The following is a 21,842-nucleotide window of genomic DNA, read 5'->3' as shown; positions in this document are numbered from 1 at the left end:
TGCAGGCACCTTGTGACCACGAGGAGGGAGCGGGGCTTCGTTCACGTCCATGGAACCGAGAGCAGGAACCCAAGAAATACCCTGGTCTGCGGGGTTCCACGCTAACGGGCGCCCCTCCCCTTTGCCTAACAGGTCAGCCAGGTTCAGGAGCTGGAGGTGGAACTGGAACGTGTGACGCAGGAGTGCCAGACGCTGCGGCTAATGGCAGCACAGTTCAGGGAGGAGCTGGAGGAAAGCCAGGATCAGGTACGGACTTGATGCAGCTGCAGGCTGGGCTGGATGGTGGCTGGTCCTTGGCTGCAGGTGGGGAGAGGCCTGGGTGCAAGGAGCCAGCTATAATCGCAGTACCTGTTCCATGCTAGCAACCCCTGTGGTACAAGCCCCCCCTAAAGGGGTGTGACCACTGAGGGCCCGCTGGCTCCTGTTGGCAGGGAACTGCGCCAACTGGGGAGAGGGGGGGATCAGCGACAACTGCCAGGTGTTGGGAGAAGCCCCCTCCCTCCTGGGGATGAGAATCGGAGGAGATAATGCACGATGTGCAGGCAGCCCCCAACTCCTGGGTGCTCTAGGACGTGTGGCTAAACCCCTGAGAGATAGGGGCCCAATAGTTATAACTTGGAGCAGGAAAACGACAAAACTGGCAAACACGGTCACCTGGCGCCCTCCTCCCACGTGATGGGTCGCTCTGGGGTGAACTCCCCAGGCACCCACAGCCTTCCGCTCCATGGGCATCCTTCAGCCATCTCTGAACCCAGCCCGTCTCGGCTCACAGACAGAGGAACCAGCATCAGTCTCAGAACAGACCAACAAGAGCCCACTTCTCCAGCCATGGCTCCCAGCGTGCACTGAGCCTCTCCTTAGCGTGACTGTAGGCCCTTCCCAGCGTGTCAGGGTCTCAGTTCCCTGGTCACAGGCCTTACACCTGTTACTAATGGTCTCTTGTAGGCAGGCCTGGTGCGTCAGTTCTGCTCTTGTGACAGACGACAGGGCTGGGAGAGAGCGACCTAGTCTCCCTCCCTGCAGCCTGAGTGGCGCGTTTCTGGAACTGCTCTCTCAGCCCAGGAGCGGGTAGTTCTGCCGATTAACAACATACAGCGGGACCAGCCACGTCTGACAGCGTGGCATTGATGTTCCGTCTTCTCGAGGAAGCCAATGGCTAATGTCCTTCTGGTTGTCTGTACGTGATCATTGAACTAGCCAGTGGAGTCCCCTGACCAGCCTTTCTGGGCTCGGTGGCCTCACCCTGCACCATAGCTCAGGCACTAATCTCCGTAGGTTACGCTGCTACCTTACAACAGGAGTCCGTCCAGTTCTTACTGCACCCGCGCCCGGAATGAGCACAGAGCCTCTTTCTGCACTCAGCACTGTGGGTTAGCTGGGAGCACCCCTAAATCCCCATCCCTTGTGATGCTGTTGCTGTCTTCCGCTGTGAAATGGTGCCTCAGTCTTCATTTTTCTCTTGTGCTGTAGTTATTAGAAGCCAACACAAGACTGAGCCTGACCCAGTCTCAGCACAGGCAGGAGCTGCAGCAGCTAAAGGACCAGCTGGAAAGCACAGTCTCCAGGGACTGTCTCGCCCAGCTGCAAAGTAGATGGGCAGAAGAACAGCGGAAAGTTCAGCAGCTACAAGAAAATCTCAGCTTCCAGGCCGAGCAGGCGAGCAGGCAACTGGCCACCTTTCAGGTAAGAAGTGGGTGCAGAGATTTCTCATCAACTTAGGCAATGGGACCCAATGGAGAGGCCGCTGGCCTGGGACTTGAGATCTGGGGTCTGTTCCTGGCTCTTGGGTGACCGTGGACAAGTCACTTCCCCGCTCTGTGCCTCAGTTTCCCCCATCTGATGAATGAGGATGATGAGACTTCGCTGCCTTTGTAAGGTGCTTTGAGATCTGTGGCGAAAAGGGCAATGTAAGAGCTCAGTCATGGGACGTACCATTAATCTTAAAAATCTAACACAAAGCGCAATCCATTGTGTTAATTCAAACTCCCTGAGTGCAGCCTTTTCATTGCGCTGTCCCCCAAACGCTGGGAAACAAACCTTTGCATTCAGACTGCCCGCACTGCTGAGCTTCATCCCGCGCCCAGGAACAGGAGTCACCGTGGTGAGAGGCCGTACATCTGTTTGTGTTCATGGGGGGAAAGCCAGAGGCTGTGGCGTGGGGAGCTAGTGCTGGGTGGGACACAGGAGTGACATGTGCCTGGTGACCCCTGCTACTAAGCCAGTGGGCAGTCGGGCTGGTCTCAGGGTGTGTCGCTTCAGGCCCAGTTTCAAAATGTTCTCATTAAATCAGACAGAGCAAAATAAACGTGAAAAGAATGAAAAGCCAGCCTGGCAGATAATGCCAGCAATGGAAATTGAACCCAGGAAAACGTCAAAACAGAGCTTCCCAGGTCATGGTCCCTGCCTTTGGGGAAGGAGTCTCCACTCAAAAGCAATTGCTTTTAAAGACTGCTGTAAAGTTCACCCTGCATCCTTTAAAGGTTTTGTGCTAATCCCTAAGAGCTTCCACATAAAACCCATTCAGTCCCGTCTGCCACGTCATTTAACGTTTGGGCTTGTCTATACTTACAAGGCTCCAGTGGAGACGCTCCCTACGCCAGTGGGAGGGCAGATCCCCTACCTCCCCAAGAGGTGGGAGCTGGATCGACGGGAGAATGGATGTCTGCACTGGGGGTTAGTTCAGGTTAACTGCACCCCTCGGGTGTGGATCGTTCGCACCCCTGAGCAACGTGGTTATACTGATCTAATTTCCTAGCCTAAACCAGGCCTTATTATCCCTCATTTCTAAGGACCCGTTGGGGATCGTGGCCCCATTGAACTAGGCATAGGCGCTGACTCCGTGGGTGCTCCGGGGCTGGAGCACCCACAGGGAAAAATTAGTGGGTGCTGTGCACCCACTGGCAGCCAAGCTCCCCTTCGGTCCCACCCCACCTCCTCCTCCCCCCCGAGCGTGCCGCGTCCCCACTCCTCCGCCTACCTCCCAGCGCTTCCTGCCTGGCCGCCACCGAACAGCTGTTTGGCAGCATTAGTATGCTGGGGTGGGGGAAGCGGGAATGTGGCGCTCTCAGGCGAGGAGGCGGGGAAGAGGTGGGGCTGGGGCGGGGAGGGGGTGTCGAGCACCCACGTGAAAGAGGGGAAGTCGGCGCCTACAGTACTAGGTGTTGTATGTGCAAATACAAACAGTCCCTGCCTCTGAGAACTCGCCCGCTGGGGTTTAGACTGTGTGTAGAGGGGAATGAGCTCGCTCCTGTGGGAGGAGGAAGGGAAGGACGAGGGAGCAGCAGACAAGAGTGTTTGCATTAGCGGTCACAAGGGGCCGCCAGTTGAGCCAGTGCCCGACAGGAGCGATGGCGAATGGAATCCGTGTCCGGCGCGCATGGTGCTGGGTGTGGCTCCCCGGTGAGTCTGGGGTGGTTTGGGGCTGAGGCCGGATGTGCCTTTGTCACCGTGCATTGCAGGAGGAACACGAGAGGCTGCTCAGCACGATGGAGGAGAGGACGGAGGAGCTGGAACGGGACGTGAGGAACATGCAGAGGATGCTACAGGAGAAGGTGACCCAGCTCCAGGAGCAGGTCAGTGATAGAGGGGCCTTAGCCATGTCGCGGAAAGAATCACCCACGCAGTGATTTTAGTTCACAGACTCAGAGCCTGAGGCCTTTATTGCAATACATACCAACGCGTTGGGGTGCAGTTTTCAGGAACTGGCACACCTAGCAACAGCTCACAGGCTACTTTTATTCCATTAAACCACAAGCAGGGTACAAACAATACGTCATGAATTAAATCATTGGGGGCAAATCACAAGCTGACCAGGGGTTGCACATGAGCTGATCACGAGCTAGGAAGCAGGGGTTGGGGTCAATCTTCTCACCCCCCTCCCTACCCTCTGACCTAATTTCCGAGGAGTGGGTGTTTGTTTGGGTAGAAGGGCGCTTGGTGGTTTCCGCAGGGGTGGTGCTCGGCCCTAGCTTGGGTACATTTCTCAAGACTCGGACTATGTCATTTTCCGGGGGATTTCAGCAAAGGCTTAGGGGGGGGCTAGTTTGCAGATAGCTGGAATCACGGAGTAGGTCACAGATCATGCAAAGGAGAAATTGCATGAGTCAGTTTGCATTTTAGCTAAAGTTACCTATTGCTTCACACAAGCGGTTATTATATTTCATTAGCCATGAACATATTTCACCAGTGCTGCTGGGGGGGGGTGTTATTCTCCCATTCCCTCCTCTGAACATGACCCTTGACCGAGTTTGGCAGGAAACTGTGCAGTTTAGTCTAGTTTAAGCTTTAGGCCTGCCCTACTCTGTGTAAAGGCCATCAGCATAACAGATCTCTGTTGGAGGGTTTATTTGGGGCCTTCAGATTCAAAGCTCTGGCTATCAAAAAGAAGGCCCCCCTCCTCTATTTCCCCACAATTTCCCTCCTCTGATGCCCTATAGGCATCACTACTATTATTAAACAAAGGGGCCATAGGACAGTATTTGGATTTAGAAATGACACTAAGGTGGTCGATTTTCGGATTTGAGGGACAATATAGTGTGGGGTGGGGAATATTTATGAAAATAAAAAGGGCTTCCGGTGGTAGTCGGGGCTGAACCGGGAGCCGGGGCAAACGGCACAATTTACATAGACAACAAGCAATAGCCAACATTAATTTGCAACAAATTGCTAAAACAATCCAAAATAGAATGTGAAGGGCAGAAGAGGTTAGCCAACTGGGTGTAACTTGGGCAATTTCCTTAGAGGCAAAGCACGCAATGTTGTGGGAGAAGCATAAGGTATGTACTTGATAAGCAGTTTGGAAGGCTTTGGCCTTTTTGTTGTTTTTCTATTTCTACTACATGCATTTGGGTCTTGCAGGTGAAATAAGTTGGAGAGCAGAGGGAATAGAAAAGTGAGGTTTAGGAAGCGGCTGGGGATAGGGGAAGCCCAATTAAATATAAAAGGAACACTTGGATGGAGGGTTACATAAACCTGAGGATTAGTAGGCCATACAATAAAGCGGTTTCCTTGTGCAGTGGTTAAGTTAAGGTGAAAGGGGACAGGGATGTGGGGGTCCGATGGTAAGGCACATCCCTGGCTCTTACTAAATAGTAATTTTTCCTTTGGATTTTTACCTATTGCTTCCCCTTCCCAACATGCCAAATTAAAACGTTAACCACTTTTCCAGTATGCAATTTGCGGAGGCAAAATAGCTGTGGGGGTTCCAAGGGCCATAATGACCACAAGGTTCCGATACCCACCCAGATATGTTGAGCAGCGAAATCATAGGGAGTGGTGATGAAATGGCTAGGTTCATGGGGTGGTTTAACTTCCCATACCTGCCGGTGGATAACCCAGTCCCATAGACAATTCACCCAGGGTTTTGGCACAAATAAGTGCACTGGAGCCCAGGTGCCATTTACCGGTTCCGAAGCTTGGAAGGTACATGCAACAGAGTCACAGCTTTATTTTGACAATGTTCACGTATTTCTTCACTTCCACAGCTTGGGTGGCACTTCCACAGTAGTGGTAAGGGTTTCAGGCCACCGCTGATTTAAAAGGGACTGTTAAAGAAATCCTGCATTTGACTACAAGCTGAATCCCAGACAGTGTCCTTTCCTGCTAAGGCAAGGGTGTTTATTAATTTTGATAGAAGGGCTTGGGTTGTGGTTCCCAGTCCTGACAAGGCATGGAGGGCTTTTATATTGGTATAGGTGTTAGTTAACCCTGCCTCAGTAAGGAGGCCTGATGCCCTTTCCAAATTTCCCAGACGTTCTTCGTGATCCCGGGTTTTATCTATTGTCCAAATAGCGGCAACCCCAGTTAGGCCATGCAAAGCTCCTTCCACCAAACCTCTCCTTCCTCGATAAAAACTTTCCCACTGCACAAGCTGGGCCAGTTGAATGGCCGCTCTCTGAAAACAATCAGGGTACTAGGTAGTTATTTGGAAAGCAGAGAGGGAAATGAGAAAGTGGTGGTTCTCATAGTAGCATTTAGCACAATTCACCACTGTAAACAACAATTCCATCAGTAGGATGTGCTATACCACATTTGTTGTTCCGAGACTTGAATTTCCCTGAGGCTACGGCCAGACAGATTTGTATGGGAATTGGAGAAGATACGAGGGGGAGTAGCTGGGGAGCGAGGACTACAACAATGGGCAATCATATAGAGCCGGAATACACTGCAATACGACACAGGCCAAACCGGAGGCTACTGATTGGCCAAGATTACTTTTTCCCTCCCCACCCCAAGTTCGTTAAGGAGGAGAGGCTGAGAAATATTAAAAGTTTCATTTTCAGGTAGTTTTGGCTAGCTTCCGCAAGCTGTTCTTCAAGATTTCGTAGTCTCAGTTCACTTAGCTGTCCGGCAGTGAGGCTGCAAGGGAGGGGTTACCAGCACAATCACCTTGCTTGGTTGGAGGCTTTATTATGGCCTCAGGTGGAGAAGTTGTTTTCTTAGCAAGGTCCGAAGGCTTAATGGATTTGTCAGCGGACAAAAGTCCCTTAGCATGGGGCGAGGGCAGTTCTTTGCTGATGGACCCTTATGCAGACCCAGTTTCTGGTCTCAGCGAGTGGCAGGACTGCTGTATATAAAAAGACCTAACACATTTCGTTAGTGCCTGACTATTGTGTCATTTATTAAATGACTGTTCATTTGAGCTAGGCCAGCAGGGCACCGTTGGTAGCTGCATTTGGTGCCCTGGTAAAAAATTTTATGAGGGCTGAATCTGGTTCTTTGATTGGGAGTGGCCTTTAAAGGGCATTTGGCCATACTGGATCTGTGAAGCTGCACACATACTGGATCTGTGAAGCTGCACACATACTGGGTCTGTGAAGCCGCACACATACTGGATCTGTGAAGCCGCACACATACTGGGTCTGTGAAGCCGCACACATACTGGATCTGTGAAGCTGCACGCAGCTCTTTTATAATCAGTTCAGATATGCCAGATTGTGATACAAAATTCCTAAGCAAAAGCCCCACAACAGCCCATGCATTACATATTTTACCAATGCAAAACTGTTGCAAAACCTTCATCCAAGATCCTGCACTTGCCCTTCTTGCAAACTTACAATTATATTATCCAAACATTTGATATTAAATTAATTCAAATATTTAGAAAGAGTTTTCAAAGAGGGAAAAGTGCTGCCTGCCCAATCATCACGTCGCTGGCAGTAGTGCTGGGCCACAGAGGAAAAGTTTTACTTAACTGCAGCAATCAACGGTGCACAGTCATTCGGTGATGCACGCGAGCAAATAGGGCCAGAGCACCTGAGGCGCAACCGTCCAGGGAGCGCCAAAGGTGTGCAGGGTACAAGGTGTACCCAGCAACACTTCAAGATTTCTGTTTGTGGCTTTTTAGTTGATATTAGCCTTTACTTGCTATTTGTTACCAAAACAGATTTAAAATTTTCCATTCTTTTGGCTTTGACTATTTTGCTGCAGCCACAACTTTGGTCTTTATTTTAAACACTTTAAATTTTGTAAAGCATTAAGTTACTTTAAGGATCAAATGCTAAATACCAAAATTAAACAACACTAGAAAACATCTTAAACTTATAAACAAAAAATTATACACACCAGGAGCGTTTCTTAACAAATTTAACTAACTTTTTTATATAGTCAAATGATTTTACCTTAATCATTTGATTAATATCCTTTTGCCTGGATTACCTTACAGACACTCCCAAAGGAATGGCTGCAAAGAAACCAAGAATTTCCTTTTTAACATTTATTCATAGTTTTACCGCTTATGCCATTTGTGACGGGTTGGATTACAGAAACCCCCCTTGGGAGCTGCCACCCAATGTACCAAGACTACTTCTGCTCCTGTTTTCCCTGCCAGCTCAGGACTCCAGCACCCTGTCTTGCTGAGCCAGACACTTCAGTCTGCTCTAACACAGACCCAGGGTCTGAATCACTTGTCCCAAAGCTGCAAGTTTACCTGAAAACAGCTCACAGTAGTGTGCTTGTCTCTAGCACTCAGATGCCCAAATCCCAATGGGGTCTAAACCCAAATAAATCCGTTTTACCCTGCATAAGCTTATGCAGGGCAAACTCATAAATTGTTTGCCCTCTATAACACTGATAGAGAGATACATTTTATATTTCCAGTTTTAGATACAAGAGTGGCACAAATCAGATGACTATACTCAGTAGATTATAAGCTCTGTAATGATACCTTACAAGAGACCTTTTGCATAAAGCATATCCCAGTCACGTTATATTTACTTATTACCATATTTTTTCTAAAACTATTCCAGTTACATTATATTGACTTATTATTAAGTTTTTATAAAATCATATAGACTGCACAACGTTACATCATTATTTAAGCAATTACTATTATGAAAGGAAAAAAGCAAGAAGCCAACCCTGCAATTACTTAATTTCCACCAGCAACTACAGAGTTAACCCCTCAACCCCCCCCTCTTAACTTCCTCAAACTGCAGTTGCCTGCCGGTTTGGGCCTAATCCTTTTTTCTTATGGGCACAGGCATTGTTTTACTATTAATTCAGCAGGGAGGGTGGGCTGTTTTTACCAACCCTCCTTGTAGAAGAGGATTAATTATTTAACAAAGCAATTACTATTATACTTAAAGAGTGGTTAAACAACACAACAACACTAAAACACTTGCTATTATGCTTGAAGAATAGTTAAACAACACTAAATACTGCAGTAAGCGCAGGCCTCCTCATTTAGGCGAGACCAATTTCCCAGGCCTCCACATTTAGGCGAGGCCGACTTCCCAGGCCCCCACATTATCGGGCGGGGCCGTCTTCCCCAACATTCACACACCAACGGGGATGATTTATAAGGGAGGTCCTCACATGCACCCTGTCCGGCAACGGGTTACCAATCCGCCTTTAAGAGGAACGGGGTAGGATGCCCGATTGCCCCAGGTTTTAGCAAACGATTTCCAGGGGCTCCTCTCCTACACAGCAAGGGGAGGGAGCTCACTCCATACGCGAGTCCATGCTCCCGAGGAAGATTTGGGGAAGGGTTTTGGTCGTAGGCCAATCACACAAAAATTAGGAAAGCTTTGGTCACCGTACACCTCTCCCCCAGTAGAGAGCACCGGCCCGCCTTCAAGAGAACGGGATGGGATACTCTGCTACCTAGGAGTACGCGGACGGATTCCTTGGGGCCTCCCCGCTCTCCGAGCAAGGAGGTGGTCCCCGTACACCTCTCCCCCAGCAGAGAGCACCGGCCCGCCTTCAAGAGAACGGGATGGGATACTCTTCTACCTAGGAGTACGCGGACGGTTTCCCGGGGCCTTCTCTCTCTCCGAGTGAGAAGGGACACACTGGTCACTTAACGGGTAGAAAAGGGTGGGGACCTACTAGAGCGGGGGTCTCCGATTCACGGTCCCTTACCCCGCCCACAGCCGGTCCCGGAGTCACCTTACGACCTACAATCACACCACACCTAAACCGGGATCTTTGCTATAACAGTCCTACCCAGCCACCAGCCTAATACTAGTGGGAGTCCTGCCAATCCCCGGGCCGCAGGTCTCACCAGTCCACACAGCCTATTGCTGGTGGGAGTCCTTTGGCCCCTTCGGCTGCTCCGGGATTCCCTGTTCTAGCCCTACATGCGCAATGGGGGTCTCTGGTTTTCCCAGTCCCTTGCCCCACCCACAGTAGGTTCCAGGGTGCCCTGTCCTAGGCCCACCCAGCCAGCGGGGGTCTCCGATTCTCGGTCCCTTACCCCGCCCGTAGTGGGTTCCAGGGAGTGGCTTTTGTCCCCTACTCACTATGGGGTCCACTTTCCCGGGGTGCTCCAGCAGCCTGATTTTCACCTCCCTCTGAGATCACCACTGCCCAGAGGGATATGGCCACAAAGCTAAGCAAGCAACAATATAGAAAGCTTAAAAAGGCAAAGCATAGGAGTTTGGCGTACTTTTTGTTCTTATTAAGATTAGAAACCCTCTCAGTTGTTTACCTTTAGTCCTCGGGCCACTCAGTTCTTGAGTCAGTGGTGGTTTCCTTTATGTCCCAGAGAGATCACCCAGCCTATTTAGCCTCTGTTTCTGCCTGAATAATCTCCTGTCATCCGAAACTTGTTTTTATTCTGGGCTGGCACTCTAAAAGTGTTTAACTGCCAGACGGATGTCCCAGTAATTTCACCGAGGCTGTTCCAAGGAAACCGTTGGGTCTAAGACCTCGTGTACACACCACAAAACAGACAGTTCCCTACGCGTCCCCCCTAGCTTATAGCCTAAGGAAACAATGATAGAGATAGCGCAGCATGATGCAAGACATTAAACAGACAAGTTACAGAACGGACACACACAAAACGAACAGGCGTCAGGCAAATGAGTCTAACCTTAAAAGGTTCGGATCACAGCGCGTTCCCACCTGAACCTAGAGCCTATGGGCGGCTCCTCACCGAATCCCAAATAGACACAAGGGTCTCTTACTTGGCGCCTGGGATCAGTGTGGGAGCGGTCCACGGTCCTCCGGTCCGGTGGGACGTCGAGTGATCCCGGACGAGCCCCCAAATTGTCGCGGAAAGAATCACCCACGCAGTGATTTTAGTTCACAGACTCAGAGCCTGAGGCCTTTATTGCAATACATACCAACGCGTTGGGGTGCAGTTTTCAGGAACTGGCACACCTAGCAACAGCTCACAGGCTGCTTTTATTCCATTAAACCACAAGCAGGGTACAAACAATACGTCATGAATTAAATCATTGGGGGCAAATCACAAGCTGACCAGGGGTTGCACATGAGCTGATCACGAGCTAGGAAGCAGGGGTTGGGGTCAATCTTCTCACCCCCCTCCCTACCCTCTGACCTAATTTCCGAGGAGTGGGTGTTTGTTTGGGTAGAAGGGCGCTTGGTGGTTTCCGCAGGGGTGGTGCTCGGCCCTAGCTTGGGTACATTTCTCAAGACTCGGACTATGTCATTTTCCGGGGGATTTCAGCAAAGGCTTAAGGGGGGGGCTAGTTTGCAGATAGCTGGAATCACGGAGTAGGTCACAGATCATGCAAAGGAGAAATTGCATGAGTCAGTTTGCATTTTAGCTAAAGTTACCTATTGCTTCACACAAGCGGTTATTATATTTCATTAGCCATGAACATATTTCACCAGTGCTGCTGGGGGGGGGGTGTTATTCTCCCATTCCCTCCTCTGAACATGACCCTTGACCGAGTTTGGCAGGAAACTGTGCAGTTTAGTCTAGTTTAAGCTTTAGGCCTGCCCTACTCTGTGTAAAGGCCATCAGCATAACAGATCTCTGTTGGAGGGTTTATTTGGGGCCTTCAGATTCAAAGCTCTGGCTATCAAAAAGAAGGCCCCCCTCCTCTATTTCCCCACAGCCATTGACTCTGCCTGGCTGTGAAGGGCCGAGGGAGGGGCTGAGCTGGCAGGAGCTGCCCTTTGGGCCTGTCAGAGGCACCTCTGGTTTCGTTCCTGCTGTCGGCCCAGATCAGACCCCCTCCCCCAAGTGGTGCCAGGCTGGGTGCTCACGGGATGAATCTCTGCGCCCCTCTGCAGCACTGGTCCCCTCCCCTCCGGCCCGCTGCCGCAGGTCTCTGCTAGGCTGGTGGGTGCAGGGGTCCGAGACAGCTATATCCCATATATCGCAGCTCTCCCCGTGTCCTCAGGAGCCAGCGCAGCCAGAGTAGGGGGGCTTGCCCGTGTGCCGCCAGACCACACAACTGGCCTCTGCAGGACGGGGGGCCAAGGTCAGTTTGGGGTTAGCTGAGAGTGGGCCATGGGTCCGTGTTCAGAGTCACAGAAGTGTTGGGCTGGAAGGAACCTCGAGAGCTCAGCTAGTGCAGCTCCCTGCGCTGAGGTAGGACCAAGTAAACCCAGACCCTCCCTGACAGGGGTTTGTCCAACCTCCAGTGACGGGGATGCCACAGCCTCCCTTGGAAGCCTGTTCCAGAGCTTCACTCCCTGAGAGTTAGAAAGTTTTTCCTAATCTCTAACCTAGATCTCCCTTGGTGCAGATTAAACCCATTACATCTTGTCCTAATTCAGTGGCCATGGAGAAGAACTGATCATTGTCCTCTTTAGAACAGCTCTTCACGGATTTGCAGGCTGTCAGGTCCCTCCCCCCCCCCCCCCCCGGTCTTCTTTTCTCACGATTAAACGGGCCCAGTTTTTTTAACCTTCCCTCATAGGTCAGATTTTCTAAACCTTTGACTATTTTTGTTGCTCTCCTCTGCACTCTCTCCAATTTATCCACCTCCTTCCTAAAGTGCGGCACCAGAACTGGACACGGTGCTCCAGATGAGGCCTCACCAGGGCCGAGTACAGCAGGACAGTTCCCTCCCGTGTCTTACATACAGCACCCTGGCTAATACACCCCCCGAATGATATTCGCCTTTTTCGCAGCTGGATCGCATTGTTGACTCTCATTCAAATTGTGATCCACTGTAAAAACTCCAGATTGTTTTCAGCAGCACTACCACCTAGCCAGTGATCCTCCATTCGTAGCTGTGCATTTGAGTTTTCCTTTCTAAGTGCAGTACTTTGCACTTGTCTTTATTGAATTTCATCTTGTTGGTATCTGACCAATTCTCGAATTTATCAAGGTCATCGTGAATTCCAGTCCTGTCCTCCAAAGTGCTGGCAGCCTCTCCCAGCTTGGTGTGATCCGCACATTGTATAAGTGTACTCTCTTTGATACCAATTAAGTCATAATTTAGCCTATAGACTAAGACGTCTCGTTCTTCCTGTTTATTCCCATACTCCTGGCATTTGTGTATAAACATCTAAGATGTTGAGCAGATTCCCCCACTGATTTTTCCCCTCTTGTTGCTCCAGTGACTCCAGTGTAATGTTCCATTTGCCCCCAACATGTAGTCCTCTGTTACAGGCACCTTTTGTTATACTTACCTGGGGCTTTTGTCACCTCGTTTAAAGCCCTCCTCGCTCGGCTGGCGAGTCCATGTGCGAAGATGCTCTTCCCCAATGCAGACTCTGAGGTCTCCAGTGCCCTGCCCAGCCAACCCAGAGGGGCTGTGTATTCTCCTGCCCTTAGGGTGGAGTAGCAGCCGCAGAGGGGAGGTGCTATAGGAGATAGCCCCACATCCTGGCTCTGGATTGGAGGGGTGGAGTTCATCTCCCTGCATTCCCCTTATCTAGCCCCAGGGCCTGGGCTTCGTGCTGGGGAGAGAGCCCTAGGACAGTGTCTGGAATGTCATTTGAGTCGGGGTTATGAGTTTCTCTATACTGCACCCTGTCTGTGCTCAGCAGAGGGTGGATAAGAAATCAGGCTCCAGTTAGATCAGCTGGGCACCAGAGGGCCGCTCTCCTGGCATCAAAGCCTGCCCCATTGTCCAGGTGAAGAGCTGTTAATTGTGGCTCCATCTGATTCTGTAACAATTATTTTTACAAGACGAGGCCTAGAGCCTGACCCCTAGGGGAGTTCATGCAGGGCTGCATGGAATGGCCATTGACCTAAAGCTGCTTCCTCCTGCTTTCCAGCGCGACAGAAACGTGAAGTGTGACCTGCTGCTGAAAGACCTGTACGTGGAGAACGCGCAGCTGGTGAAAGCTCTGCAGGCAACTGAGCAGAGGCAGAAAAATGCTGAGAAAAAGAACTTGGCCCTGGAGGAAAAACTCTCAGCCCTGACCGAAGTGATTAGAAGAATGGCGCAGGCATCTCTCGGCGTGTGAAGGGGCCCCAGCGCTGGGTTTGGCTGCAGCTGGAAGGACAATCAGTAGCAGACACTGTCGCTGCACTCCACTATCTCAGCCTGGGAGCCGCTGTGCTGCAGGGGGTCCCGGTCTGCACACTGGGTCATGGTGAACTCCCATCTGCCGTTGGGATAGGCAGTGTTAGTGCTGGGTGGAGACACCGTGTGCGCCTTCCCCCGCTGCGCCCAGCAGGGGAAAGGGCTTGCTGAGATCTCTCAGGGAGCGGGGGAAAGAGATAATGGCCATAAGAGAAGCGTGCCCTGTTTTTTCAATGGGAAAGCATTGGATGCTTTAATGCCATTCAGGCCATTCTAGACAATAGAAGGAAGGGTCTGTCTTGGGGCTATTTACGGTAATTGCAATGTGCCCTCTGAATTTGTCTGCACACTGGCAGTTTGTATTGTACATGCAGTTTTATACACAGAGAATATACTATTCACCCCTGAGTCCTGGCTGTCGTTCAGGGGCCTATGCTGCTGGAAGTGGAACAACCTGCTGTATTTTTAGGGTCTTCTGCTTTCGGGTCACTGGGAATGGGAAATGGTTTTAATATTAAAATTACATTTTTACCATTGGTTTCTGGGTTGATTTTATTTCCTCTGGGATTTGGCTCTGCCCAACTTCCCTTGGATTCTAGGACACACAGACCCTCACTTATATCAGGTCAAGAGTACAGGCCCTGGCCCAGAGCTGGGACAGTGGAGCGATATCTCCTTGTTCTCTGCCTTGGCTGTCAGAGGAGTCACTTTGCTCCCTGCTCCTCTCCTGTGAAATATGGTTTGGCTCATCTGTTCCTTGCTCCTCTTCAGTGCTGTAGCACCAGGGCCCCTTGGGCAGGGAGTGAGGGGATGCACAGAATTAACTAATTAGAGCATTGGGGTTTTAGTTGATGAGTATGGAGTCTCATGCAGGACTGAGAGGACATGAGGACTCCATACTTGTAAACTAAAATGGCTCTTTATTGAGAGAACTATTTACAAAGATGCTGCAACTGCAGACAGCACTCCAGCCCTGTGCACACAGACTGACTTCCAGTGCTGCCTCCAATCTCCTTCCTCCAAGTTCCATGCAGGCTGCTCCATCCTTCCTTTCAGAATTGTGTGTGTGTGTGGTGTCTTTTGTACAAGCATTTGCTCACTTACTGGGTTCAGGGGTTGCTAGTACATCACCTGCTCTAGGGATATGGCCTTTACTACAGCCCATTTTGGCCTGTTAGGCATTGGTTCTCCCAAGTGTGCTGGTTGTGAAAGCAGTCTCCCACTTCTTGTTTATGGTCTCGCTCTGGGTGGGGGACTTGCTTTCACCCTATTGCTGCCTTCAGTCTGAGGATGCAGGGGGTGCATTCTGTTCACCTTCTGTGTTGCTCATGTACCCCGTTTCTTCTGACTCCCCGTGCGTGGAGTCTCCATTCCCCACCACCAGGGTGAGCATCCCTCCCTGCCCAGCCGTGCAGTACGATGGGAGGAGGAAGGGCTGGCACCAGGGTCTTGTCAGCAATAGCAGCAACACACTAACAGAGCCTCTCTGGGTAGGGGCCATAGGAGCCAGGCCGCCATTGGTTCCCCAAGAACAGCAACGTATCCCTTCCTGCTGGGCGTTGGAGGAGCCTGGCAATGAAGTAAAACCAGGGGAGTCCAGCCTTTGGGGCTCTATGGTAGCAGGGGCTGTGTCCCTCCCTGGCATGGATGTTAAAGTGAGGGGGAACCAGGCCCCTTAGCCTCCCCTGCAGGCCTGGGTAGCTGCCTGCTAGTGCTGGTCTGTGGAGCCCAGCAGATGGGGCTGGGGGTGTGGCAGGGGACTTGCTGAGCAGCTGATGTCCCAGTGCAGGAGGTAAGGGGCTGCTGGTACAGCAGGGGAGGCACCATCAGGAATGTTGTTAGTGCAGGAAAAGGGAAAGGGCTGATTGGGGGGTTAGGAAATGACTCCAGCCCCAGAGGTGGTTCAGGGTCCCACAGGGAAGGAGCCATGAAGGGAGGTGGGGGCAGAGGGGCCACTTAAAGGAGCTGGTGTTAGGGCCTTCAGGGATCTTGGCTGGGGGGCAAGACCAGCCAGGGCTGGGAGGGTAGCATGGGCCAGGTCAAGGAGCAGCCTGTGGTGACTCTGGTCTCCTGGCTGCTCTCCCTGGCAGCAAGAGGCCCCACGAACCAGAGGTATTGCAGGAAGATTAGAGAAAAATCCTCTCTGGGCTTCCTGGTAGCTGCCTCTGTGCATCACTCACCCCTGCTTGGATCGAAGTAGGAGTGTGAAAGCACAGAGTTGCCAAAGGGACTCACGCAGGTGCTGCCCCAGAAACTACTTCAGACACTTTGAAACCGACTCCATTGCCAACTGGCATCACTTTATAAATGCTCCCAAAAGCTTCCCACTGTGTATTTTCAGGAAAAGGTATCAAACAATTGTCTCTTCCTTCCCCCCCCCCCCCCCCCCGTGCTTTGCAGACCATAGCACCACACGGACACATTACACTAGAAAAGTTGTATTTGCCACTGCTAAAATCACCGCTACAGTTGGTTTGATTTCCTTATTAGAGAGTTCGTCAAGGAAGGAGGTCGATGGAGGCTGGCCCACAGCTCCCGCCCTGTGTTCATGACAGAACATGCTCCAGCACTCCTTGTCTGATTAACTGTTCGCATTTCCAGCGTGGTAAAAAATGCTGAAAAACAAACAGACGTTTTCTGAATTCAAGGCAGACTTGTGTGAAGACAGCCAGTTCTGCATTTGTACTTGAGCAGAATCATCAGGCTGCACCATAGGAACAGCTGGAGAGGGCAGCAGAGCTAGATTTGCCCAGCTGCTGCGTCCTGTGTGGCACCAGTAAGGTCTCAGTGTGAAAAATGGCTCGTCTGCAACACTTATGACTGGGTGGACAATGGCCGTAGTCAGGGAAGCAAGCATTACGCCCACAGTAACTGTTTGAAGGATCAAACCATAAACCAGAATTGCTCCCCCCCCCCCCCACTACTGTGCATACACACAGGGGCAGATCCTCAGCGGCTGTCAACTGTTAGAGCTCTGCTGACTTCCAGGAAGCTATGGCATTTTCCTGCCGCTGTGCCACCCTGAGTACATCACAACGGGCTCTGGGATCCTTCAGAATCAAGAGCACTCACTGGCCTGTCAGTTATTCCCCCTCAAGCCTTTACGTGAAGGATTCCAAAGGAAGCGCTCCCCACGGGGGCAGAAGAGTATGATTTCCTCAACTCGTTCCTACACACTAAGGGTTCAGTCATCCTGTTTTAGTAACAGTCCTGCTCTCTTGGCATAGGTACCTGGCTATTCTTCTTCAACAGAATTGTTATACCGTCGTCAATCTCAAATTCTCCATGATCCTTTAAACACCGAACCTACAGTAAGGAGAAACGGGTCTCTTTCAACATCAGCAGATGCACAGGGACAGGAGTATCAATGTCACAGGCACAGAATGCAATGTGTGTGCACAAATCACTGTTTACTTTTGTTGCACGTCACCTGACCTGTGTTTAAGGCAGACACACAGCCCAACAACATCTAACATAAAACAGGGAACTGAAACGCAAAACTAAGCAACCTCAACCTTCATTTGTGTAAGTCTGGCCCACCTTGCTTAACACCAGCATCCCCATCCCATTATGTATCTCGCAGAGAAATGAACTAATGGGGATGATCAGGAGTCTCTATGGAGGTGAGGGAATAAAGGCAAGAGCACAGCGAGAAGGGGTCCTAGAACCAGAGGGCATATTGAGCACATTGGGACCAGAGTTTAAAGGAAAAGGAAGAGCAGAGCCTGGTGGCATTCAGCCACTACCTGCACATCTTCAAACTCTTTGCTGTCAAGTGTTGCCATGCAGTCTTATGTCTTCAAAAAGAGCTGACTGTGGCTCACAAGTCTTGTGTTGCCAGCCTGGGTGTGCACTTTTAATATATAGTTCCACACACAAAGCTCATTCAGAAGCCCCAGCCTAGCACTTACTTCGATGTATAAGCTTTTGGGAGGTTTCATGTCCTGTGTGAGGTCCAGCCCTTCCTCTCCTCCTAAGGATCTCATGTAGGTAGCAAGAGACTTTTTATACTGATTGAACCACTCCGTCTGTAGACATAAGAACACTAAACTAAACCAACAATCCTACAGGGACACAGGATCTCAATAACGAGTGCACACGCTTTAACAAACATGGCTTGTAGCCACTTTAAAATATTTTTCACTGCCTTCTTACGTCTACCAGTACAACTTCCATTCTACCCTGAATCTGTTAAACAAGTCAAGTTTATAACAAAGCTGGGCTTACTTCTTCAGCAGACATGTGAAATCGGAGGTCGTTTGGCAAGACACTGCCATACTCCCACCTGAGGGCTCGGATCCGAAGCAACCGGTCATACCTGGAAGAATTAACCAGGGATTAAAACCACTCTGTTCTCAATCAGAAACAGAGGTATTAATCCAAAAAGGAATCTGGACTCAATCCCCTATTTATACCAACTCTGATGCCTTCAGAATGAAGTGTAAAACCCTGTTGTTCTAGTCTTCCCTCCATAGGCCTGCCAAAATCATATACACCTCTACCCAGATATAACATTGTCCTCGGGAGCCAAAAAATCTTACAACGTTATAGGTGAAACTGTGTTATATCGAACTTGCTTTGATCCACCGGAGTGCACAGCCCCGCCCCTCCGGAGCACTGCTTTACCACATTATATCCGAATTCATGTTATATCGGGTCACGTTATATCTGGGTAGAGGTGTATTTAAATAAAAACAAGGCCCCTACAGAATAAGGGAAAACAATGATACAGAGACCTTCCTGTGTTCATTTTACAACATTTGTAAGGTGCTTGGATACTACTGATGAATGCAGTACTACAACCAAGATTAAGCAGATAAACAATGTTTCATATTGAACGTAATATAAAAACATTGGGAAAAGAATCAAGGCCAGAATTTTCAAGAGTGGCCTCTGATCTGTGTGCTTAGTTTTTAAACACACATTGCAGCTTGGTTCTCAGAGGTGCTGGGCACCCACAACTCCCACTGAAGTCCATGGGACCAGCAAGTGCTCAGCACCCTTTGAAAATTAGGACCACCGTGTCTCAATCTGGGCACACAAAATCAGAGGAAGCGCTTGAAAAGGCGGCTCTTTGTCCATGTAAGAGACCGTATTCCAGTCACAGACAATTGCTGTGAAAGCAAGCTACACCTCCATTAGAAACTTACAGGTATGCAACAACACATCGTCGATTTCGCAGCAGAGAACAATGACGAAATTTGATTGTTCGGATCAAGTCACTTCGTCCTGATTTAGCCTCATTTCTGGTAATAACACAAAGGGAAACAGTATTACATTACGCTGAGACCAAGAAACTGGCAAGCATATATTCTTCCTATTATTTTTCCCAAAGCTACACATTCACACAAAGCTCAGCTGTAGTTTAGTTTAGAATTTCTCTGGCACTTAGCACCCTCCTCACCACAAACTTGTTTTTCTCCCACTGGGAGCGACATACTAGCCTTCAGCTAAGTAAATAATCTCTTGACCACATTAGCTTGTTTGCTAGCTGTCTTGTGTGTTCTCAGAACGAATTTTTCTGGCACTGGGCAATTTTGTTCTTTGAAAATACAAAACAAAAAAAGAGAACAAAGGCATAAAAATAATTGATCCATGAGGCTTATCTCATACACATTCCTGCTCTATTTTAAGACATATTTTATTCTTAAATACAACTGAAACACTCACTTTTTTTTTCAATTTTGTAAAAAGTGACATTTAACAATGCATGTCCTTTCCTGCATTTGGGAATGCACCCTTAGATCAGTAAGTGGATTTGCACAGCTGAGTAAATCATCTATGGTCAAGCAGTTTCACATCACAGATACACAGGAAATGAAATCTGATTAATAGCAGAGCGATTTTTTATTCAGCCCAGTTCAAACTCTTTTTGGACGTTTTTGTGAACATGTTTAATTCAGCTTGATAAATAATTGGATTCTTAAAGATGCAGCATGCTGGTCCCTTCAATTAAAGCCTGAGATTCTAATCCACAATTCCAGGCCTTCCAATGAAGACCTTCAACAAAACAGGAAAGATGTCACTTCCCTTGTACTTTAGACTTTGCCTTTTTTATGATAATTAAGGAAGCTATGGAAAAAAAAATTTTTGGGAGGGGGGGTGTTAAAAAAAAAAAAGCACAAACTCTAATGGCCTCTTTAACACACATGAACAAAGAGAAACATTCCTGTATTTAGCAACAGAGGGTCCTGTGGCACCTTTAAGACTAACAGAAGTATTGGGAGCATAAGCTTTCGTGGGTAAGAACCTCACTTCTTCAGATGCAAGTAATGGACATTACTTGCATCTGAAGAAATTCCTGTATTTGTCATTTCTAAATAAGAGGCATGCTTTCCCTTTCTTCTCATGTGTAGACAGCTCATTAGTCTTTCCACCAAGACAACCACACTTACACATCAGCCTGGTTCTGTTCATATAAAGCTTTCATCTCCTCAAGAACTTGTCGGATTCCATCCTCCTGCAACATATAAATTCACTGATTTCAGCAGGTATTTTGAATCAATAAGTTTTACTTGTCTAAATTAAGCATGGCACTCCATCATTACAGGCAGAGGCAGGGAGAGATGCCTACATTATAAACTGAAATGAAATATATTCAAGTCAAAAAGAAATCTCTTCAAAAGAATTCAGTCTCATAACAGGTTTGCCCTGCTCCAACTTTGGATGGCATGGGAGTGGCCTGTTAGCCTGAACCAGTGTTCACAGAAAAGTGAAAAGCTAATTGCTGAGAAAGCAGTTGAGCAGGATACTTGGGGCAATGGGGCATGATCCCGCCTGCATTTACGGCCTCACTATGCCTCCTGGTAAATATTTGCAGGATACGGCCCTTCGTTCGGCTCTTCCGCCTCTTCCTTTACAGATGCCTCTGGTAAGAGGAACAATTTTTGAAGGCAAATTTGAGACCCTCATTGTTTTGTCCATTAACCTACAGACCGAAACGCCCAATCTCCAACCTCTCAGAGAGCCACAGGAAACCCCCCTAGCCCAGGGGCCGGCTGCCTTTCAGAAGGGCTGTGCCGGTCTTCACCGACTCACTCGGATTGAAGGTTTCGCCTGTCAGAAATAGTCTGATAGAGAGAGACCTTCTAAGCACGTCAGACCGTAACACAGAACTAAACTAGTCTGGTGTGTGAAGTGAATACGGGTTTTAAAATGTTTAAGGCGCTTCATTTAAAACTGAATTAAGATGCAGAGCCCCGGCCCGGCGGCCAGGCCCGGCGGTGGGAGGGCCGCGGAGAATCAGCCCGGGGCCGGGCCCGGCGGGGAAGGACGAGCCGGGCGGAGAAGCCCCGCACGCTGCCGAGCGCGCCGCGGGGAGCCGGGCCAGACCCCCAGCGCGGGGCGGGGCGGGCGCTCTGCCGGCCGGCGCCCGGCGGGAGGGGGAGGGGCCCGGCCCGCGGCTCACGTTGAAGGCGGGGAGGTGCCCGTCAGCGGCGCGGTGCAGCCCCCGCACCAGCTCCGCGCCCCGCTCGCCGAACATGGGGGGGACCGCGAGTAGCGCGGACCGAGGTGGGAACCGCTCCCTGGTCACAGAGCGCGCCGCCGGCCCGCTCCGCCAATGGGAGCGGCGGCAGCTCGTGGCCACGCCCCCTGCTTTACAGACGCCGGCGAGGGACAAACTTCCCCCTCCAGCACAGAAACGTCCCGCCCAGGAGTCCGGGCCCCGCCCTTCTGGGTGCCTCAGGGCGGGACGTTCCGTCGCTCCGCCCAGCCCCTGAGCCCGTGACGTGCCGTGGCGAGGCCCCGCCCCCGTTCAGTACAGCCCAGGCCGACGTGGCCTGTGGACAAGCCCCGAGGCACTTGCCAGCAGGCTGCAGCCTCCCCGCCGGGCCCCTTCCCCCGCCCAGCGAGCCGGGAACAAACCCCGCCAGTGCTGCTGGGGGCGGCTGGCCGCCGAGCTCTGCGTAGCCCCCAAGGCGGCCGGCAGGTCCCTGCAGCTCCTCGCCCGAGGCATAGCCGGGGGGCTCCACGTGCTGCCGCCACCAGCGCCGGCTCCGCAGCTCCCATTGGCCGGGAACGCAGCCAATGGGACCTGCGGGGGCGGTGCCTGCGGGTAGGGCAGCGCGCGGAGCCCCCTGGCCCCGCCACCTAGGAGCTTCAGGGACCTGCCGGCTGCTTCCAGGGAACCCCCCGAGGTAAGCGCTGCCCTGCACCCGAATCCCC

General features: G+C 50.6%; 2 protein-coding genes across 2 annotated transcripts in view; one reads left to right on the top strand and one right to left on the bottom strand.

Annotated features, from left to right (window-relative positions):
- Positions 1 to 13,617, top strand: part of NINL (ninein like) — a 56,797-nt gene extending 43,180 nt beyond the window's left edge. The window contains exons 20-23 of the mRNA XM_065401782.1: positions 133 to 246; positions 1,471 to 1,683; positions 3,459 to 3,572; positions 13,426 to 13,617. Coding sequence (XP_065257854.1) covers positions 133 to 246; positions 1,471 to 1,683; positions 3,459 to 3,572; positions 13,426 to 13,617 — 633 coding nt within the window. The remainder of the gene's footprint in view (positions 1 to 132; positions 247 to 1,470; positions 1,684 to 3,458; positions 3,573 to 13,425) is intronic.
- A 2,485-nt stretch (positions 13,618 to 16,102) lies between these two features.
- On the bottom strand, positions 16,103 to 21,193 carry GINS1 (GINS complex subunit 1). Its single transcript, XM_065401283.1, has 7 exons — positions 21,085 to 21,193; positions 20,072 to 20,136; positions 18,827 to 18,922; positions 17,904 to 17,994; positions 17,588 to 17,704; positions 16,908 to 16,982; positions 16,103 to 16,291 (listed from the first exon to the last, which is right to left on the bottom strand). Exons 1-7 carry the CDS (start codon positions 21,157 to 21,159, stop codon positions 16,223 to 16,225), a joined length of 588 nt encoding a protein of 195 aa, XP_065257355.1. The 5' UTR covers positions 21,160 to 21,193; the 3' UTR covers positions 16,103 to 16,222.
- Between the last annotated feature and the right edge of the window lie 649 nt (positions 21,194 to 21,842).

The sequence above is a fragment of the Emys orbicularis genome, chromosome 3 (genome assembly GCF_028017835.1).
Source record: "Emys orbicularis isolate rEmyOrb1 chromosome 3, rEmyOrb1.hap1, whole genome shotgun sequence".
Classification (NCBI taxonomy): domain Eukaryota; kingdom Metazoa; phylum Chordata; order Testudines; family Emydidae; genus Emys; species Emys orbicularis.
The sequence above is the reverse complement of the archived record's forward strand: the minus strand, read 5'-3'. Positions and strand labels throughout refer to the sequence as shown.